Source organism: Marmota flaviventris, chromosome 17 (assembly GCF_047511675.1).
Source record: "Marmota flaviventris isolate mMarFla1 chromosome 17, mMarFla1.hap1, whole genome shotgun sequence".
Taxonomy (NCBI): domain Eukaryota; kingdom Metazoa; phylum Chordata; class Mammalia; order Rodentia; family Sciuridae; genus Marmota; species Marmota flaviventris.
In genome coordinates this window covers 42053857-42076403 of record NC_092514.1, presented here as the reverse complement: position 1 = coordinate 42076403, position 22547 = coordinate 42053857, and the positions used below count along the sequence as shown (strand labels likewise).

Sequence of the window (22547 nt, the reverse complement as noted above, 5' to 3'; positions counted from 1 at the left end):
TTTGACTGTTACCAAGGAGAATTCAATTTTTCCCTATTTTGATTTCCTCAACAGTACCCAACTCATAGCTAATAACATGTATAACTTGTTGCTATGATTCATAGTTAGAAAAGAAATATATCTCTCGGAAGTGTAGAGGAAGTATCATGGTAAAAGATCATATTATACATATCCTTGGTCAATCTGAGAAAGCAATCTTAGTGTAAAATGCTAAACTACTACCCAAGGGAAATAATCCAAGACTACTACAATTTCCCTCTAACAGCATTTTATAAGGCATAAAACGAGCCTCATCTCTACCAGGCCCTGAAGGGTCTTAATTGTCTACCTCAACCTATTTTAAATAGGTCATTTTTCCTGCATCAGGACTACATTTCATTTATAAAACAGCCTATCTTTCCCAAATCTTTTCACCCTATTCCCTTTGCCCTAAATGTATCTTTGATTCCAAAAGCCTAAATTTTTTCACCCTTAAAAGATACATTCTTACTGTTACCTTCTTAAAGAAACCTTGTCTGATCACACTCCTAAAATACTTTCTAAATTCTTATGCTGTTTTGCTGGAATCCTTTCTTTTTTGCAGGTTACACTAATATCAAGTATGTACATCTTTAAACCACACTGTATTATAAACTCCTAGAAAATATAGATACTCTTTGTCAAAGATTATCCAATATCTATAAATTTGCTCTTGACACTTTGAAACATTCTGAGACCTAGAGTAAGAGATACATTTTATATTACAATCTAGTAAGCATATACATACATAGGAATATATTTGTGCACAGCATGAAATAATTCTAACTCCCTTTATATGTTTTCTATTTGTGATGTTAGAGATCTAACCCAGGGCCTCACATATGCTAGGCAAGTGCTCTACCACTGAGCTATGCCTCCAGATGCTATTTAATTATTAAAACACAGATCCTGACCCACCAAGTTGATTTTATGATCCACTAGTTTGTTAAACCTAGAGTTTGAAAAACCATGACTCTTCAGGATTTAACACAGTATTCTTTTTTTTGGCACCTGGGAGTGAATTCAGGGGTACTTGACCAGACAGCATCCCCAGCCCTATTTTGTATTTTATTTAGAGACAGGGGTCTCACTGAGTTACTTAGTGCCTCACTGTTGCTGAGGCTGACCTTATACTAGCAATTCTCCTGTCTCAGTCTCCCAAGCCGCTGGGATTACAGGCATGCACCACCACGCCAAGTTTAGCACAGTATTCTTTAGGTACTCTATAGCTCTCCAAATGTTCCTGTAAAGCCAAAATTTTAAAGATTTTTACAAAAGTAAGCACTAGTTAAAAAGAAAATCTGATGTTGGATACAGGGGTGCCCACCTGTAATCCCAGCAACTAAGATGGCTGAGGCAGAAGGATCACAAGTTTGAGGACAGCCTCAGTAAATAAGCAAGGCTCTCAGTAACTTAGCAAGACCCTATTCAAAATAAAAGATAAAAAGGGCTGAGGATGGGGCTGGAGTTGTGGCTCAGTGGTAGAGCGCTTGCCTGGCATGTGCGAGGCCCTGGGTTCAATCCTCAGCACCACATATGAATAAATAAAATAAAAAAGATCCATTGATAACTAAAAAATATTTTTTTCTAAAAAGGGGGCTGAGGATGTAACTCAGTGGTAAATCACCCCTGGGTTCAATATGCAGTACCAAAACAAAACAAAAATGAAAACAAAAATTTGAATGTTAGTTATTATTGTGAGTAAAGTTTTCTTCAGTTGTTGGGCTTATCTGAAGTATGCTTACGTGACAGCCTGAGGGCGAACCACAACTCCACCAGTACAACGACTGGGTCTTCTAGGAGAATCTGTAGCCATAGCTTCAGTCATAAAACCTGGTTCCAGAACAAAAAAAAAAAAAAAAAAGCTTAATCATCGTCATTAGAGGAAGAAAGTCTTATGATTACTTACCAGAGAATCCTTCTGAAAAAATGCCTAAAAAGATTGGCATGGTGGCACAAACAAATAATCCCAGCTACTTGGGAGGCTGAGGCAGAGAAGTAGCCAGCCTCAGCAACTTAGCATTGCTTTATCTCAAAATTAAAATTAAAAGGGCTCAGGATGTGGCTCAGTAGCACTCCTGTATTTAATCCTCAGTAATGGAAAGGTTGGAGGATAAGGGGACCAACAAAGTACAAAATCCTCCTGAAATTTCTATTAAACCAGAAAAAGAAAATATTTTTTAAATTCCAAATTATGAGGTTTGGTTTTTTTTTATATAGACAATGTCTCAGAACCAAAAACAGTAAATGCTCTTGCTGGACCCTTTGTTCTCTTGTTAACATACACTAGAAAGATAAGAGAATGAGATGGGATGGGAATTGTAGCACAGGAGCAATTAGATAAATATTCTACCTTGGTGAGTCAAAATAAAAGAATTTACTCAAATTTTAGGTTGAGATAGTGAATATGCACATGGAATAATATTTCAAGACCCAAAGGAACAATGATATGATACCCCTCTACTTTCTTATTAAACCTGCTGGGAATCTCAGTAAGACAGCAGGGCCTCATTTAAATCATATTTTCAACCTCTGTCTATTGTAACCTAATCTCCAGGCTGAATACATATGTATATAAACATGCATGGTGTGAGATGCCCCTTATCCTTCCCCATTGCATCACTAAATCCTCATCCTTGAATGTCTAATAAGTCTCTGAATCACTAAGGAGATTTTAAGAGCATGGAGTCTACTTGTTTAAGGTTAAAAGAGGACTGACAGCAATATTAAAGCCCAGAGCACGAAACTAATGCAAAAAGAACCTAAAAGCATCACTTCTAAGTAGGAAGCATTCTATCACCTTGTTTGAAAACTCCCAAACTGATAAGTCCCATCTCCTACACCTTTTGCCAACTGGTCCAGCTACCCCTTCCTTCCTCAGGGGGTACCTTTCAACTCCAGCTCCCTTATCCCTCTCATTTCCATTCCACCCTTTCTTTTCCGAACCAGTCATCCAACCTCTCTCTGTTCTTTAAAGGCCCTGTCATCTGAGGACCACTCTCGCCAGCCCCTCAGGCCCCACTCTCCCAAAAGACACTCACACAGCGCTATCCACTCAACCTCCAACGCAGAGCCACCGCTGCCCCCGGCCGCCCTCTGGCCCCTTGCCCTTCTCCCCTCCCCCTCTAGTCTCGACACCTCTCCCCCGTCGAATTCCTGCCAGCCAAACACTGCCCCCCTCACGCTGCCTGCCCCTCGTCCGCTCCAAGCCTCCCCAAAGCCAAAGACCCGCCAGCCCTCTCACCGGCCGCTCCGCCGGTAAACGCTGTTCCCCAGCTCCAGGCTCACTGTTTGGAGTCTCCCCTCGTGATTGACGGCTTCCACTTCCTACCACGCCTCAGCGGAACCACCCTGCTAGCCAATCCCAGAAGCAAACTGGCCCTGGACGGGCACCGCCCTTGGAGGTCAGCTTCGCCAACCAGCAAGTAGAAAAGAGGCGGACCCGCCTCCTGAACATATCCAATCCGCTGGGGCTGGAGGGAAAACACAACAGTATGTAAGTTCGGGTGAAGTCGATGTATCAGGTTCGGTTGCGAGCGCAGTCAGGTAGGCAAGGATTACGAACGTGTCTATTTTAGTGGCAGACAGTACCATCGTGGGTTTTTAGGAAAAAACAACATACCCCAGACACCTGCTGACCTCGCCCAAGCGTCTCAGACTGGGAACCAGAGGACAGGGAGAGGGGTCTGTTTACATCGAATTCTCGCGACAGCTGGTTCGAAACTCAAAGCACGTGGACGTGGCAGCTGCCAATCACTCTTAACTGGCCATTCATACGTCCCGAAACCGACTTCTGCCCCGCCCTTTGCGATGTGTTTACCTTCCGGGATCCTAGGCTGACTCGCCCCGCAGATCAGCCCTGGAACCTAGGCGGTGTTGTTCTGAGGAAGGGGCATGGCCGTGGTCTTGTTAGATTTGAGCTCCCTTATAGAACCAGGACTGAGTGTTTACCACAGTTTACATCTTCCTTATCGGGATCTAACCATTGTCATTTTTTTTCATACTTTTTAAAAGAAGAAAAATTGATTTATTGATCACTCCGCAGTCTTTGATTTTACTTCATATGCAATACTTTATTACCAAATTTAATGCTGCAACAGCTCCATGAAGATATTGCTTATTAATAGGCACGGTTTTGTAACTAATTGGCTGATACAACAGTAAACATTAGAAAGATCTTAGCACAATGCAGGAGGAAAAGGTTTAGTAGAAAAACTACTACCTCCCAAATACGAAATCTCCGGGCGCGGTGGCACACGCCTGTGATCCAAGCGGTTCGAGGTGGGAGGATGAGGCAAGACGACTGTAAACTCAAAGCAGCTCAGCAACTTGGAAAGATCCTGTCTCAAATTTTTAAAAAAGGGCGGAGATGTAGCTCAGTGGTTAAGCGCCCCTGGATTCAACCCCCTGTACCAAAAAAGAAAGGATGAAAGAAACAAGAGCCCAGCGCAGTGGTGCACCTCCTGTAATCAAAGCACCTTGAGAGGCTGAGGCAGAAGGAAGGCAAGTTCAAAGTCAGTATCAGCAAATTAGCGAGGCTCTAAGCAACTTATTGATACCCTGTCCTCAAAAATTAAAAAAGGCTTGGGATGTAGTTCAGTGATTAAGAGCCCTTAGATTCAATCCCCAGGACCAAAAAAAAAAAAAAACCTTCCTACCTTAAACACACTACAGAAAGAATCTTCCCAGTATTCTGAATTCCTTCTGTTTTTACTGTTGTACTTTTTTTTTAACCAGGGATTGAACCCAAGGGCACTTAACCACTGAGCTACATCCCCAGTCCTTTTTTATTTTTTATTGAGAGGATCTCACTGGGTTGCTTGCAGCCTAAGTTGCTGAGGCTTGCTTTGAACATGGGATCCTCCTGCCTCAGCCTCCTTAGCCACTAGGATTACAGGCCTGTGCCACCATGCTGAGCCAGCACTGGCTTCTTTATTGTCTCTGTAATGTGTTTTGGGTGCTTCTTTTCTGTAAATATCCTTTTCCCCCATCTACAACATTAAATACTTCCTAGACAATAGTAGGTCAAGCCTTTTACATTGCTGAATCCCCCTTAACCCCTAACAGCCATGAATCCACAAGAATTTAAAAATTAAGATTTCTTTGAATGTAAAAACTATTGTTCATATGCTGTCCAGAACCCAGAGCAGTATTAAAAACAAAACCTAGATACCAATAACTAATAATCACAAATGGGATAATCAACATTTGGATACATTTTTCAGTTTAGAGTTGATTTTTGATCTGCTTGTTGGTTTTGTTTGTAGTACTGGGGATGGAACTCAGAGCCTGAGTTACCTTCCCAGCCCCTTGTAAATTTTATTTTGAGACAGGGTCTCACTAAATTGCTGAGGCTGGCCTCAAACTTGAGATCCTCCTGCCTCAGCCTCCCAAGTTGCTATGATTACAGGCATGCGCACTGTGCCCTACAGTTTTGTATGCATTGTTAAACCTCATAACTCTATTTCTCTTCATAGCTATGATAAAATCAAGCAAACAAAATCATAAAGGATATACCTGTGCACAAGTTCATTCATTCATGAATTCAACTAATACCTGAGTACCTATCAAGTGTTAGGTGTGTTCTGAGTGGGGATATATATAGCCCAGTGAACAAATGGACAAATCATTGCACTTGTCCTTAGCCAAAGAATTCACACTCTGATGGGAAGACAGAAATAAACACAAACTGAGAAGGTAAAGTAGTGTAAAATGCCATGAAGAAAAACAATCCAGATAAATACATCAGCAAATGGCTTATTTTAGATAATATAGTCAGGACCCAGTCATACCTATAATCCCAGCTGCCCAGGACTTGAAGAAGGAGGATCTCACATTAGAGGTCAGCTTCAGCAATTTAGTGAGATCCTGCCTCAAAAAAAAAAAAAATTAATAGGGCTGGTAATGTTGATCAGTGGTAAAACACCCCTGGGTTCAATCCCCAGCACAAAACAAACAAACAAAAAAAGATAGTACAGTCAGGGATATCTGTTTTGTGTGTGTTGTTTTGTCTTGTGTTGTGTTGGGGGTTGAACCCACAGCCTGGAGCTTGCTAAGTACATTCTCTAGTCTACTCCCAGCCTGGAGAGAACATTTAAATAAAAACCTCAACTAAATGAGGAAGACATTCTGAGAGAGCAGTCCAGACAAAAGGATCAAATTACCCAGCCCCTAAGAAGAGTTTTAAGGAAAAGAAAAAAAAAAAAAAAACAAGAAAATCAATATGGCTCAAATAAAGTGAACTAAGTTAATCTTACTGCAGACTAGTTAGGGAAGATAAAGAATGGCCAAATGCAATATGGTCTTACAAAGAATTATAAGGAATTTCCATTTTTTTTATAGGATGGGAACCTATTGGAAGAATTTCAGCTAGGAAGTGTCATATTATTTTTTTCTTGAAGTTCAGGAATTCAGCCTAAGGGTTCACCCATGCTAGATAAGTGCTCTACCACTGACTACATCCCCAGCCTTTTTAAATTTTGAGATGGGGGTCTCACCAAGTTACCTAGGCTCTCCTTGAATTTGCCCTCCTCAATTTCTGGAATAAGTAGGATTACAGGTGTGCACTGTCACTCCTCGCTGACACTTGATTTTAACAATGCCAAAGTAATCTATTTTCTTACACAACTATGGTGAATATAAATAATTTTTTTTACCAGAGAGAGATTAAACCCAGCAGTGCTAAAACACTGACCCACATCACCAGCCCTTTTTAAAATATTTTATTTAGAGACAGAATCTCGCTGAGTTGCTTAGGGCCTCACTAAATTATGAAGGCATCCTCCTGCCTCAGCCTTCCGAGCCCCTAGTATTACAGGTGTGCACTACCACACTGGACAATATTTTAATTTTCAGGGCTGGGGATATAGTTCAGTTGGTAGAGTGCTTGCCTCGCATGCACAAAGGCCCTGGGTTCAATCCCTAGGAGCACACACACACACACACATATATGTGTACATTTAATTTTCAATAAATTTAAAGACAGGATTGAATCTGCACCTCTAGTCCCAGCTACTTGAAAGGCTGAGGCAAAAGGATCACTTACCAGCTTGAGGAAACATATCAAGACACCATCTGGGGGGGGGGGGGAGAAAATATCATATAAGAAAAAGATAGCCAGGCTCAGTGGTGCACGCCTGTAATCCCAGCAATTTGGGAGGCTGAGGCAGGAGGATCACAAGTTCAAGGCCAGCCTGGTCAATTTACCAAGACCCTATCTCAAAATAAATATAAAAAATGGACAAGGATGTAGCTCAATTGTAGAGCATCCTTGGGTTCAATCCCCAGTAGAGAAAGAAGGAAACAAGAAAAAATGTTTCATTACTGATAGCAAAAACTGTAACAGTATCTGATTGGATTTTCTATGTTCATAGATGTCATATGTTAGACAATAATAGAGAGGGCAATACAATGGTAAAGTTTCTACATTCCACTTTAAGTGATCAAATATTGATATTGAGTATAAAAGAATGTATAATTCCTAATGTAACAACTACTTCTGGCAAAATATTTTGCTTCATAGATTAAAATCTTGGGGCTAGGGACATAGCTTAGTTGGTAGAGTACTTGCCCACATGCACAAGGCTCTGCGTTCAATCCCTGGCAAAGGAAGAGGAAAGAAGAGGAAGGAAGGAAGGAAGGAAGGAAGGAAGAAAATTAAGTTCTTAACTTTTGTTACTGGCACAATATATTTAGGGGTAAAATATACTGAAATGCTTTCTTCCATCACATGAATTTTTCAAGTATCTTTATGATGAAAAATTCAATGTTCATTAATGCTGTTATGAAAACATACCTAGTACACAGCTTGTGAAACCTCTGTTAGGGGTTGGGGATATTGCTCAGTGGCAGGGCACTTTGCTTAGCTTTTGAGAGTCTCCAAGTTTCATCCCCAGCACTGGAAAAATAAAGATTACATAACCCATTACTGTAATCAAGTGGAAATTTTAACTTCATGTATAGGAATATTTTATTTACAACCACTAGGAGATAAAAGTGAGAAGTAGCTAAACAGATTTTAATATACACATATATTTGATGAATTTCAACTTGGTACAGATAAAATATCATAGATATAAAAGATGGAAGTCCTTCACAATGAATTAACTCCAAAATTGTCTATTAGTTGCTATGTCTCTATCTTGGAAAGATATGAAAAACAAATTCTTCAACATTCAAAAATCCATAAGGTGGGGATGTAGTTCAGTGATAGAGCACTTCTGGAATGTATGAGGCCCTGGATTTGATTCCCAGTACCCCAAGGGGGAAAAGAAATCCTTCTAAAAAACCAGCCACACAGGATTGGGTGTGTAGCTGGAATAAAGCACATATTTAACTTGCAAGTGCTAGGTTTAATCCCCACCCACAAAACAATTCAAACCAACAAAGCAGCCACAAATAACATTTTACCTCCATCACTGGTTCTCAATTAATACTTTCATAAAAAATTGATATGCTTCCAAGTATATATTTTCTAGTATATGTGACACACATTGTTGCATGTATAAATTCTTTTTATTTTTTTTAATTTGGTGCAGGATATTGAACCCAGGGCCTCAGTCATGCTAAGGAGATGTTGTACCAATGAGCTACAACCCCAACCCATGAATTAACTCATTTATCTGTCAATGAGATTTCTTATTCCTAATAAAATTTAACTTTTTTCTCATAGAACACAATTCATCACACTTGGTGCTTTAGTATTGTCCCTTTTCCCTGCTATACTACTAAAGTATAAATAGTGGGGGGAGGGGGGGTTGAGTTTGTTTGTTTTTCTCGTGGTATAGATATTGGAACCCAGGGCCTTAAATGTGCTAGGCAAACACTCTACCACTGTATTACATCTCCAGACCCTGTTTTATTCATGGTTAATTGATACATATTCCACCAAATATTCATAAATCATAATTTAATCATATTCTTTTTGGATATTTTGTTTCTATGCATTCTATATTAAAATTTAAAATTCAGTTTAAAAATGAATATTACACATATTTAAGTCATTACTCTAAAGCATTATCATAGCACAATAGACTATTAATATATACCATTAAAACAAACCACCAACAAAAATCCAGTTACGTGAAGAACAGCTCACTGATTTATTAGATGAACAAACATACTCATATAATCAATGAAAACTGTACGATACAAAATAATTTAAGAAATGTTGGAAATTAGCAGCACCATCTGTTATTGAAATAGCAAGAAAAACTTCACATATTTAAGCAAACACTAGAAAGGGGATAACTATTTAAAGAACTAATAATGCCACTGGTCTGGGAAGACTGAGAAGGGCACTGTTTTAGGCAAACGCACACCAAGATTCAGTGAGTATATCTGATGGTTAATGTTTTAGAAAAATGCTAATGAAGTAAAAGATACTGCATAGTGTTTTAATTAGGACAAGGAAACTAACATCCAGCTACTTTTAGCATGGCTCAACACTTCTATGAAAAATTTAGTTCTGAATTATGAAATTAGAAATAAAAAATACTTTTTAAAAGACACGAGTAGTCTCTAGGAAACATTAAGTGGAACACAGGTCACTATGAAAATACATCACTCTTCCAGTCTGCTTAATAATTTACTTTAAAAAGTTGTGTTGTTTTCATCACAAGTGGCTTGTACAAATTTTTAATAAGCATTTTAAAAAGTTTAAATGTATTTCTAAAATCTAATAGATTCTTTTGATTTTTTTAAAACATTTAGCCCTGTTGTCACAATTACTGTGTATCAGAATAAGAGACTGAGTTTGTGTGAAGGATACAAATTTACACACAGTGTACAGCAACTTATACCCTAACATCTACAAAATTCACATTTATAATACAAGCAAATACAAGGCCAGGATAAAACTGTTAAATTCCAAAAAGTCAAACTGTATACTCTTTTTATTTTGTCCCCTTAAAAAAGTTCAACTTCGGTGCCAAATCTAAAAAGCCCTCTTATATCATAAATTTGGAAAAACCTCAATTCCCAGATACTTTTCAGCAAACACAAACAGTTTTCCTGTGCTGATGTAGTAAAGGATTTCCAATTTTTCTGTGGCCCCTAAGTCTACGTCGCATGGTGAGTTTGACAGAGTTCTTCCGCTGTGAGGTTGTGGGGAGGCTTCCAGATTGAGCACCACTACTTCGGCTTAAGCCATTTCGTCTATGCTTCTTCATAAGGGGGCCAGAGTTGGATTCTTCTAATGTCCTTTTAAAGTTCGCTGGAGGGGTTCTTTCAACTTCTTGAGCTTTCATTTGACCAGGAGTTGACATCTTTAAGTTTTTTTGGTCCAAGATGGCATTTGTTGAATTTGTAGGCACAAGGCCAACTGACAGGGTATTATTCAAAGAATCGTGTATCCTTAAAGTCAGGGCTTTAGTGCAATTTTCTTCAAGTGGCTCTGGATCTTTTGAGGGTATAACTACAGCCTGGACACTCCCTCGAGCTATCTCAGCTGGGACCTCTAAAAAATTCTCTGAGAAGGCATTACTACGAACAAGGGCAGGTATATGGTCCTTGGAGTTCAGCCTTGGCCATTGATCCTCTTCCAGAGACTGAAAAACAAGAAGGTAAAACAAGAAATAATTTATCCTAGAACTCAATAAATCCACAACACATATTAGACTCCTTACAAAGTGATTAAGAAGGCAAAAATACGATATGCATTCAATCACTTATTTATTATATCGTCACTAAACTGTGTTACAAGGCTCTATGAGGGTAACCTAGGTGAGTGGAAAGCAATATAAAGGTAACGATGACACTCAAATCCTGTCTATGGGGTAACAGATGAAATAAGTAATCTATTGGAGTGGGTTAAAATTCATCTCATCATTAGTATTTCCTGTCTACTAGTGAGTAACTAAAAATAAGATACTTTAAGGAATAAGATTTCAAAACAGACCCTAAAAATAACTATAGGCACACATTTATAGCACCTTCACTCTGTATCCAAACATGAAGATAAAAGTATCATAATCTATGTACATTTTAATTTTATATGTAGCAACAACTAAACACTAAAGAAACAACTCTAAAATGCGTGTTGTGCAGCACTGGGATAAAACCCAGGGCCTCCTCCATGTTAGACAAGCTCTCTACCACTGAGCTACATCCCCAGCCCCATAAATCTAATTGTTTTACACAAAGCCTTGTATTTTTCCATAGGGACCATCAAAAAATTGCTTTAAGGGCTGGGTTGTGGCTCAGCGATAGAGCGCCCACCTAGGCCCTGGGTTCAATCCTCAGCACCATATATATGAATAGTATCGTGTCCAACTACAACTAAAAAATAAATGTTTAAAAAACTTGCTTCAATGTGCTGGGGATGTGGCTCAAGCGGTAGTGTGCTTGCCTGGCATGCGCGGTGCTGAGTTCGATCCTCAGCACCACATACAAATAAAGATATTGTGTCCGCCGAAAACTAAAAAATGAATATTAAAAAATTCTCTCTCTCTCTCTCTCTAAAAAAAAAATTGCTTCAAGAAGCTATTAACAGCATCCTAATTTTATGATAACCCAAACAAATGCCTACCTAAACATTTTGAAAACTTTTTTTTTCTTTTTTTTTTTAATACTGGGGATTGAACCCAGGAGCACTGTACCACTAGCCTACATCACCAGTCCTTCTATTTTTTATTTTGAGACAGGATCTTCCTAAATTGCCCAAGCTGGCCTCAAACTTGTAATCTTTCTGCCTCAGCCTCCCAAGCACCAGTGCTTACAGGCGTGCACCCCCAATGCCCAACTAATTCAAACAATTCTTCCAAAGTAATAATATTTTATAAAACCATTGTCTTAGTAGTTTTTCAAGGCAAGAATCAAAATGCAGGGAAAGAAAGTAGAATGAATCAGACATAACTTTCCTATGTTCATAAATGAATACATCATGTTCAACCACAAAAACGGGAAGTGATAATCTTGTATCTCTGATGTGGTCAAAATATGTTCTACTGTCATGTATAACTAAAAAGAACAAATAAAAAAAGAATCAAAATGCAAATATAACTCTCTCCAAAATGTGTAAAAATTTCCCAAGTGAATCCTCAACTACATTCATAAAATATTAACATATGATTAATATATGTAGAGTAGTAAATGATTTAATGATATCTTACTCTGATATAAAATCCCATGTCAATAAACACCTTTCTAAAAAGTTCTGTATAAATACATACTTATAGTAAGAAAGTTTCCTTTAATGTATCTAGAATTGAAACAAATGGGAAGCCAAAGCATACAGAATCTTGTAGATTTAAATATCTCAATGTAACCATAGAAGTGAACATTAGTGGGGAGAGGGTAGAATCTAGTACTGCCCCAAATACATTACTCCTCTTTTTTTATTGCACATCTATAATCCCAGCGGCTCGGGAGGCTGAGACAGGAGGATCAAAGCCAGACTCAGAACCGTGAGGATGCTAAGCAATTCAGTGAGACCCTGTCTCTAAATAAAATACAAAATAGGGCTGGGGATGTGACTCAGTCGTCAAGTGCCCCTGAGTTCAATCTCCAGTACGCAAAACACACACACACACACACACACACACAAACACACACGTGCATGGACACACACACACTCTTGTTGGGCCTAGTGGTGGTACATGCTTCTAATTCTATCAACTTGGGAGGCTCAGGCAGGAGGATACCAACTTCAAAAATAGACCGGGCAATTTAGCAAGACCCTGTCTCTCAAAATAAAAAAGACTGGGGATGTGGCTCAGTGGTTAAGTGCCCCTAGTTCAATCCCCAGTACCAATAAACGAATAAACAGAATATGCTTTCTTTCTGAAGTCACTGATTCATTAATTTATTATACATTGTGTGGCTTATTAAATAAGTCTGGTTATTCTTGCCTGCTTTAACAGTGAATGGAAAGCAGCAATCTTTTTGTTGTTTTTTAAGAGGCAGGTCTCTCTATGTGGTCCAAGCAGGTCTCAAACATGTGCTCTCCCTGCTTTGCCCTCTCAAGTAATGGGTATCAATCTTAATTCAAGAATCTAGTACTGAAAAAAAAGAAAACTATCTGTTCTTTAATACTGACACATGGTTTTCAATAATATCAATGAGATTTTTGTGTGCATTCATCCCTTAATTGATTCAATTATTTAAACTGGTAACAAGCATATTCTGACTGATCACAGAAAAATAAATCATAAAAAAATCACTGACAGGGGCTCAGGTTATGGCTCAGCAGTAGTGCACTTGCCTCGCATGTGTGAGACCCTGGGTTCAATCCTCAGCACCACATAAAAATAAATAAACAAAATAAAGATATTGTGACCACGTATAACTAAAAAGATATTTTTTAAAAAAATCACTGACAAAGAATCATGCAGCTCTAATATAGAAACAAGTATACAACAAGACCAGCAGTGAATAAGTTCTGTAGCAGAAGTCTTCCTACTGCTAAATAATCACTTGTCACTATTTAGGAACAAAAACAAGGACTAATCAAGCTATTTATAGGAATACCACATATTGCTGCAGCATGGATAACAAGGTTAGACACAGACTGAATTCCTTTATTTTTTAAAAAAGGAACAATTTCATAGTTCATAGAATTTATAGTAATTATTCCTGCTGTGTCTTTTTTAAATTCACAGATTATTATTCTGACACTACAAGTGGACTAGGTTTTCTTGTCCCACTTCCTCCTTGAACTTTTCCTTCTCCTTCTCCTTTTATTGGCACTCTGTGAATACATCACATCTGTTAGCACAAGCAACTGCTTAGGTTTCTTAGACTCATCCCGGATTAATTTGTGTTGTTAATCTTTCTTGTTATATTCATAAAGTACTTATTATATATTGGAAGATTACTCTCTAAAAACTACCTTAAAAGCTTCACTGACTCAGGTATCTCCTCCCATCTATGTTATAAGCCAGTATTAAACAACTAATTACAAATTATGCCTAAGGCACAACTGAAGGTAAATTTTATTTTTTCTGAAACTGTCTCTTTTCCCTCATCCTTCCTTCCTATAGCTCTTTTATAAAAACAACTATATTTAGTTCTTCCCTACAGAAAGAATAAAGAAATGTGAGCCATTTCAATCCCTTAAACCAAGGTATTTTCACTGTATCTACTCCAAAACAAATAACACACACCAGAACCCAACTAAAATTGACATGTCTGTAGAGTAACCTGACATGCATAGTCTAAATATGAACCTTTTTTTTTTTTTTTTTTTTTGGTGCATGTACATTTGGTGGTGGAGTACTGGATTGAAGCCAGGGGTGCTATACCACTGAGCTCTATCCTCCCAGTTCTTTTGATTTATTTATTTTTATTTGGAGACAGAATCTTGCTAAGTTGCTGTCCTTGAACTTGTGATACACTCAGTGAAATGTGAATAAATCTTAACCCAATTGTCATCACATTTATTTATCCTATTAGACATAGGACACTGCAACAATGAAATAAATTAGAGATGTAGTGAATACTTCCCTTTAAGTCAATTAAGATAACCAAATAAAATAAATAAATAAGGCAGATTTGCTTCCACTACTTGTTAGAACAACCAAATTCTAATTATTCTGAATTGATCTAAATATTTCCCCATATTTGGAAAGGGGTACTAGGTTAACAACCAACCATCCCTGTACATAAATTAGTACATGTAAAAATCTCCTTATCACCCAGGCCTGCTGCCACATGCCTGTAATCCCAGCTACTTAAGGAGTGGAAGCTGAGGCAGGAAGATCATAGGCAGAATATCAGTCTGCCAATTTAGGGATAACCTGTATCAAAATTTAAAATAAAATAAAAATAAGGGCTAGAACTGTAGCTCAGTGCTTACCAAAACCAACAACAACACTCCTTCCTTTAACTTTGGTCTAATTATTAGGTGATTATATCTCAGAATTGAGATTTGTTTCTTTCTTTCTGGAGACAGGATTTCACAAACCCACCAGGTTTATCAAACTTCTAGGCTCAAAAGATCCTCTTGCCTCAGTCTAATTTTTTTTTTTTTTTTTTTTATCAGTACTGAGGATTGAACCAAGAGCCTTGCACATGCTAGGTATGTACTCTACATCTGAACAATAATCGCCCCCCCTTTTTAAATAAATTTTATCTTTTTAAGAATTTAAGATTTATTTTATTTGTGGTTTTTTAATGTGGTGCTGAGGATAGAACCCAGTGCCTCACACATGCTAGCAAGCACTCTACCACTGAGCTACAACCCCAGCCCCTAAATTTTATTTTGAGACAAATCTTGCTAAGTTGTCGAGGCTGGCCTCAAAATTGTCCTCTTGCCCTCAGCCACCCAAGTAGTTAGGATTATAGGTATGTGCCTGGCCTAAGAAATAGTTTTTAAACATTTTATGTACAGTTTTCCTAATGCCACTCAACAGACTACAATAATTTTTATTTGAGGTCAACATTGAGTATTTATTCCAATCACAATACTCTCTTGCTCCCTTACCAATGCATAACCCTAATGTTTCCTTCTCTATTCTAACTAAAGATCAGCTATTCAAGTAAATCGGGGAATAAAAAAGTAGTGAATACATACAATATTCAGAAAAAGGCAAATAGGCAGCCATATGGTGCACACCTGTAATCCCAGCAACTTGGGAGGCTGGGGCAGGAGGATTACAAGTTCGAGGCCAGCCTCAGCAACGTAGTGTGACCCTGTCTCAAGATAAAAAATAAAAAGAGCTGGACACATAGCTCAAATGGTAGCGCACTCCTGGGTTCAATCCCTAGTACCACAAGGTGGGGGAGAGAAATAGGCAAGTAAACAAGTTTCAAAGGAAAGAAAGCTTTGACAAGGAATTTCTATAGGAATATTACTATAAAATAGTCAATTTTTTTGGTAGTGCTGGGGGTTCGAACCCAAGGCCTTCCAGCATGCTAGGTAATCATTCTACCACTGAGCTACACACCCAGCTTGTTAATTTCTAAATGAAAAGATTCCACTTTGTTATATATATTTTTGCCATTTCCATGTTAGAAAAAAGTTAAACAGTAATAATAAAAAATTGCCTGAATATACAATATAAAATTCTTCTGTATTTCCCATTTTAATGGTGAGGCCACTCAAAATATATTCTCAGAAAACCAGATTAGCCTTGTTTTATATTAAAGCAATTATCAATATTACTAATTTTGGTAGGAAAAAACAGGATGAAAACACAACCAAGTATTTGAGGTCTCATTAAATTAGACAAGGGGAATTAGATAAGGTAAATTTGTTTCTCAGCATATATTAAACTTATTCAATATTAACATGGTTAAGAAACAAGAATATGTTTCTTACTCATGTTAACAGACATCCAGTTCTAAGTTCTGCAATTCTAAGATCCAGTTCAATTTTGATTCTGTATGACCTTATCCAGACTGTTTAATCTCTCAGTCATATTATCGATAAATGGGATATATAATACTGATATCAGTACCATTTCTGAGTTATTGGGTTCAAATGAATATTATAGATCAGAGTGCTTCAAAACTTCCTAAAGCTTTACAAATGTTCACAGGATCAGAAGGGGATCAATAAATTTCAAACACTAATATTCTTCAGGGAACCAAACAGTTTTCTAGTAAGTGGTATACACACAGCTGACATTCAGATTAGTACTGATGTGAAGCTAGCTCTCTGACAACAAACTACATAACAAAGATCCATCACCTTGAATTTAGCTCAAAATTCCATTTTATCAATAATCTAAAATGTATTTGTAGGCAACACTAACCAAAGGAATTCTATTAAAACAGAACCTTAAAATTACAGAACTATACCTTGACTGGTGGTGTAGAACATGGAGAAGGAGTCATCACACAGGTTTCCTGACTATTATAAGAAGGGCTATCAGTCAGGTTCAGATAGAGCTCATCTTCATTGGTGAAGTGTCCTTGATTGTCCACTCCTGGAGAGATGCAGATTACTATGGCACTGGTGTTATCTGCCCGAAGCATACGCTGCCTCCAGCGGCCTAGTGCCCGATTCACAAGCATTTTGGCACAAGATTGTCCAGGCTCACCCTGTATTAAAATTAAAAAAAAAAAAACAAGAAAAGAACATTAACTCACATTTAGTTGCCACTAAATATGTATCAAATTAAAAAATGGGTATTCAATGTGACCTAAGTAAATAAAGCTCCCAAATTTTCAAACATTATCCATAATTCCCATAGCTATTTTGAAGTAGTATTTCTTTTTTTTTTTTTTTTTAATTTTTTTTTTTTAAGAGAATTTTTTTAATGTTTATTTTTTAGTTTTCGGCGGACACAACATCTTTGTTTGTATGTGGTGCTGAGGATCGAACCCGGGCCGCACGCATGCCAGGCGAGCGCGCTACCGCTTGAGCCACATCCCCAGCCCTTGAAGTAGTATTTCTAAATTAAAAAAAAAAATAACAAAGACCTAATTTCTTTAGAAGAGCTCCTACAAATAAAAAATGATGACCTAACATACAAATTATTAAAGAAAATTGATAAGGAAACATAAACAGCTCTCTCTCTAAATATAGATATATAAAAGGTCAGTGTCGTTCCTAAAAGGAAAAAAGTATTAAAATTAGTTCCAGTATACAGAGAAAATAAATGCCAACAAAAAGAAAAGAATCTCATGTTATATAAATAAATATGCCCTGAAATAAAAGAACACCATGTATGAATTCAAAACTTGCTAAATTTTCAGCTGGAGACATGACTCAGTGATAGAGCAAGTAGCTAGCTTGCATATAACCCTGGGTTTAAGCCCTATCATTGCAAACAACAAACAAACCAAAACAATTACTAAAAGTTTTGGGGATGTAGCTCAATGATACAACATGTATTTAACATGCACCAGGCCCTGGGTTCATACCAAGCACCAAAAGAAAAAAAATTTTTTTTCTTCTAAGTTTCAAAGAATAGAAATGAAAATGTGTTCCAAAAATAGTGCTAAATGTCTTAAATTGTTATGTGGAAACTTTAAAAATTAGTATATTGTTTTATGTGATAAAAAAATAATGTAAATACAAAACTATTAATGCACTATAACATACTACGATGCACATTATATATGATATAAATTTATTAGAGCACTACTAGCACTATATAAATTCATTTATAATTAACTGTATGCAGAGTACAGTGATTCATCTGGATGTCTTCTATCTCTGAAGTTTATATATTCAAATAGGATAAAGAGCTGAATTTTCTTCATCTTCTCCTTGGGAAAAAAGGAAATCATCTTCATTTGGGATTATTCATCTTGGATGCATTCCTACAACACACACACATGGCAAATAACTCCGCTTAGCTACTTTGTTTAAAATTTTAATATTGGGGATGCGGTGTAGCTCGGGGTACAGCACTTGTGAAAGGCCCTGAGCTAGATCACCACCACTGGAAAAGACACACACACACACACAGCCATCCATCCTTACATTCCCAAGACAAGTCTGACTTTTTCATATACATATTTTTTTACCACTACCTTTCCCCCCCTTTCTTATACCTTCTTTGTCCAGTTTATAATCAAGATTTACTAGTGTCATAAAATACAGGTACTAATAAAATTACAGCTTGAGAAGTCTTCTCAGTCTTATATTTTCTGAAGCTGTTTATAATACAGGAATTTATCTAATGCTACAAGTGCTTGTTGCCATTTATATAGTGTCTGTTTTGGTAGATACATTTTAAAACCAATGAAATTGATTTCATGGTTACAACTGATGCATACATTAAAACTTTAATAAAAATTCCTTCATGAGTTAATTTGCCCTTTTTTAGATAATAATTTTTTCAAATTTATTTGCATAAAGTTGTTTTAGAATTGTGGGGTTTTTCTTTTTAAATCTTTTTTTTTTCTTTTCTTTTTTGGTACTGGGGATTGAAGCCAGAGGTGATTTACCACTAAGCTACATCCCCAGTCCTTTTTACTTGTATTTTTAAACAGGATCTTGCTAAGTTGCTGAGGCTGGCCTTGAATTTGTGATCCTCCTGCTTCGGTCTCTAGAGTAGCTGAGATTAACAGGCATGTGCCATCACACTTGGCTAGAGATATTTATAAGTGGAATTATGTCCACTCAAACTTCTTGTGCATTTTTGCTTGTTCTAAGAATATCAATCATACCTCATTTGTCTTTTTAAAAGAACAATCTCCCCGTACCCAATTTTGTGAATCTCTAGATCATTAATTTCTGTTCTTTACTATTTTCATTCTCCTATTTGGAGACTTTACCCTGATGTTCTTTTAAGAAGCTGCTCTTTTTTACTTTTTAAATATTTTTTTGGTTGTCGATGGACCTTTATTTACTTACATGCAGTGCTGAGAACAAACCCAGTGCCTCACACATGCTAGGCAAGTGCTCTACCACTTAGTTACAGCTGCAGCCCCTGATGTTCTTTTTATATGGCTTTCTGACTGGATCACTGAGATCAAAAGCATCCTAATTTCTTTATTTCATTTTTTTAAGAGATAGAGAGAATTATTAATATTTATTTTTTTAGTTCTTGGCGGACACAAGATCTTTGTTTGTATGTGGTGCTGAGGATCGAACCCGGGCCGCATGCATGCCAGGCGAGCGCACTACCGCTTGAGCCACATCCCCAGCTCCAATATTTTTATTTTTTATTTTTATGTGGTGCTGAGGATCGAACCCAGGGCCTTATGCATGCTATCCTAATTTCAAAGATGTTAAAAGGTGAAAAAATATGCACCTCATAATTGAGGAAAGGCAGCATTAACCTCTACTACATGAATCTATTACATTACCTAGAACATATCACTTTCCAGACACTAGCTTAGGACTCACTGTTTCAGTATGCCTGTTTCTCTTCCCACATTATTAGTGAAAAAATAAATTCACATTAAGCTATTTTCACTACCATACCTACATTTTTGCTTCAGCTCACTATAATTCTGCAGATTTAGATCCCCTTATATTTTGTCCTTTTCAACTTTACAGTCTTGCTAAGTGATCTCATATAGTGTCAATGATCTTCTGAACTCACTAATTATTTCCAGGCTTCACTCTCAAATATGAGTAACTGCCTACTGATACTATCTATCTAGATGAACCATAGGTACCTCCAAGTCAATACATCTACATATGAAATATACACTTCCCTTCAAGTAAAATAATGTGCTGCTCCTTAAAAATACCTCTACCAGGGTCAGAAAGTTGGATGTTATCACTTTTTCCTTCTTATAAGCCCAAATTCCATCACAATTCTATCACTCATGAATTTCTTCTGTTTTCTTTCTTCTTCTTTTTTTTTTTTTTTAACATTGTTGCCTTAGATTAAATTTGCAAGTTTTCCTATTTGGAATATAACATTAGCCCCTAAAAGGAAGTCTAATATACCCATTAATAAAAGTTTCATTACACTAGCAACAAGAAAAGAATATGAAGAGAGCTGGATATCTGATTATATAACTATTCACCTTCTCTTAGGGATCCTTCACTAATCATTACTACCACCCATTCTCTTTCAATGCCAAACTTGTACCTGTTTGATTGTATTATTAAGCTAGATATTCTTCCTGTGCTTCGTAAGTAACAGATAGGCTCATATCCATTATTGTTTACCTTCTATTTTAGTTTCAAGTGTTTAATGAGCAAACTATCTAAAATCAGCTTTCCAATAACTCTCTACTGCCTGACTATAAACATTTAAGTCCATAACAGACCAACCCAAACCTTTTTGCCTCATCTCCTTTTGCTTCCAAGGCACACTAAGCTACTTGTGAAACCTGAAACCTGTGTCATATTCACCTCTTATTTCTGGATTTATACATGGTATTTCCTTTGCATGGTAAGCTTCTTTCTTCTCCCTTGTTCTATTACCTGGAAAATTCACCCCATCATTAAGACTTGTTCAAATATCACTCTCTTCCAGAAATACAGTCTCCCCGAGTTTCCTGTCTTTCTCTATTTCCCAATTCTTATAGACTTGTAATTATTGTCATATGGATGTTTCCTGCAATACTCATTCTGGAAACTGTTTGGCAGACTACAAAACTGGCTTTTGTCTTTGTCATGTCATGCAAGTATCTCTGAGATCATTAAAGAGTTCTGAATTAAAAAAAAAAAAAAAAAAAAGATTTCTAAATCTCGACAGGCACAGAAGCACATTCCTTTAATCCCAGTTACTCTGGAAGCTAAGGTAGAAGGATCCCAAGTTCAAAGAGGTCACCTTGGGCAACTTGGCCAGATGCTATCTCAAAACAAACCAACAAAAACTGAGGAGTATGCCCAGTGGTATAGCACTGCCTAGCATGTGTAAGGCCCTGGATTCAACCCCTAACACCACCCATGCCACAAATCTATAATCTATTAGATAAAATAATTTTCATATTATCAAATCTTCTTTGATATTTGACAATGTAACACATTAAGTCTTAAGACAACAATATGAATTGAGACAACTCATAGCTTAAAGAACTCACAATCTGAAAAGATTGATATTTATATATTCTATTAGTTGTTTGGGTTGTTTTGGTTTTTTTGGGGGGGTGGGTGGATGCTAAGGAGTGAAGCCAGGCTCTGATGAGCTATATTCCAAGCCTATATATTCTGTTTGTAATAAAAATATTCAGTCCTAGAAAATAAGTATTAAAATTATTGAGTAATTGCTCACCATCAAGTATTTTTTATCCTCTTGGTCCTGGCACATCGAGATGGCATCCTGGGGTGGAATCATATTCCAAAGTCCATCACTCCCCAAGATGATATATCTGTGCTTCTGAGGATCAAGAGTGTGGACACTTGTGTCTGGTTCAGGTGACACCACAAACTCACCACTGAAGAAATCATAGCTCCACAAATCACCTGAGGAAAGAAAGCAGAAGAAATAAGTAGTATTATTTCAAAGCTAATGGTATCAGATCAACAGATTAAAGGAAAAAAATTTACATGTTCATGTCCATAGATACAGAAAAACATTTAATAAAATCAAAATCCACTCATAATTAAAAATTTGCCAGCAAACCAGGAATAAAAGGAAATTCCCTTAACCCGATGATGAGGTGGCACACGCTATAATCACAGTGACTTAGAGAGGCAGAAGAATTAAAATTTGGAGGCCAGTGTCTGTAATCTAGTGAGACCCTGTTCCAAAATAAAAAAGAACTGGGATATAGCTCAGTTGTAGAGTATGTGTAGGTTTAATTCTCCGTAGTAAAGGAAGGAAGGAAGGGAAAGAGGGAGGAAGGAAATCTGTAGAAGGAACTGGGGATTTACCTCAGTGGTAGAAGGCTTGCCTGACATATGGTAGGCCTGGGTTAAATCCCCAGCATCTATGAATCTCTCTCTAACTAACCTCACCACACCCCTGCCCTCCACACACATACACACAAACAGAAATCTGCAGCAAATATTTTACTTTTTTTTTTTTTTTTTTTGGGGGGGGGGGTCTGGGTATTAAGCCCAGCACACTTTACCATTCAGCCACAGTCACAGTCTTTTCTATTTTCTATTTTTAGACTGGGTCCCAGGCTGGCCTGAAAATTGTGGACCTCCTGCTTCAGCCTCCTTAGCTGCTGGAATTACATGCCCACACCGATGTTCTTGGCTCATCTTACTTAAAGGTAGGCTA

At 37.3% G+C, this 22547-nt stretch overlaps 2 protein-coding genes across 10 annotated transcripts in view; both read right to left on the bottom strand.

Moving 5' to 3' along the window:
- Bcas3 (BCAS3 microtubule associated cell migration factor) overlaps positions 1-3414 on the bottom strand; it is a 575514-nt gene extending 572100 nt beyond the window's left edge. For 2 of the 9 annotated variants that reach the window (XM_071603384.1, XM_027950220.2), the window contains exons 1-2: positions 3263-3410; positions 1764-1851 (exon numbers count right to left, since the gene is read on the bottom strand). In XM_071603384.1, the coding sequence (XP_071459485.1) occupies positions 1764-1846 (83 nt within the window). In that variant the 5' untranslated portion in view covers positions 1847-1851; positions 3263-3410. Of the gene's footprint in view, positions 1-1763; positions 1852-3262 lie in introns of all 9 variants that reach the window. The other 7 variants (XR_011705010.1, XR_011705011.1, XM_071603381.1 and 4 more) reach the window with 7 other exon arrangements.
- Positions 3415-9095: 5681 nt separating this feature from the next.
- Ppm1d (protein phosphatase, Mg2+/Mn2+ dependent 1D) overlaps positions 9096-22547 on the bottom strand; it is a 45547-nt gene continuing 32095 nt past the window's right edge. Inside the window, exons 4-6 of the mRNA XM_027950332.2 lie at positions 21591-21781; positions 16759-17001; positions 9096-10565 (exon numbers count right to left, since the gene is read on the bottom strand). Of these exons, the coding sequence (XP_027806133.1) occupies positions 10008-10565; positions 16759-17001; positions 21591-21781 (992 nt within the window). The 3' untranslated portion in view covers positions 9096-10007. The remainder of the gene's footprint in view (positions 10566-16758; positions 17002-21590; positions 21782-22547) is intronic.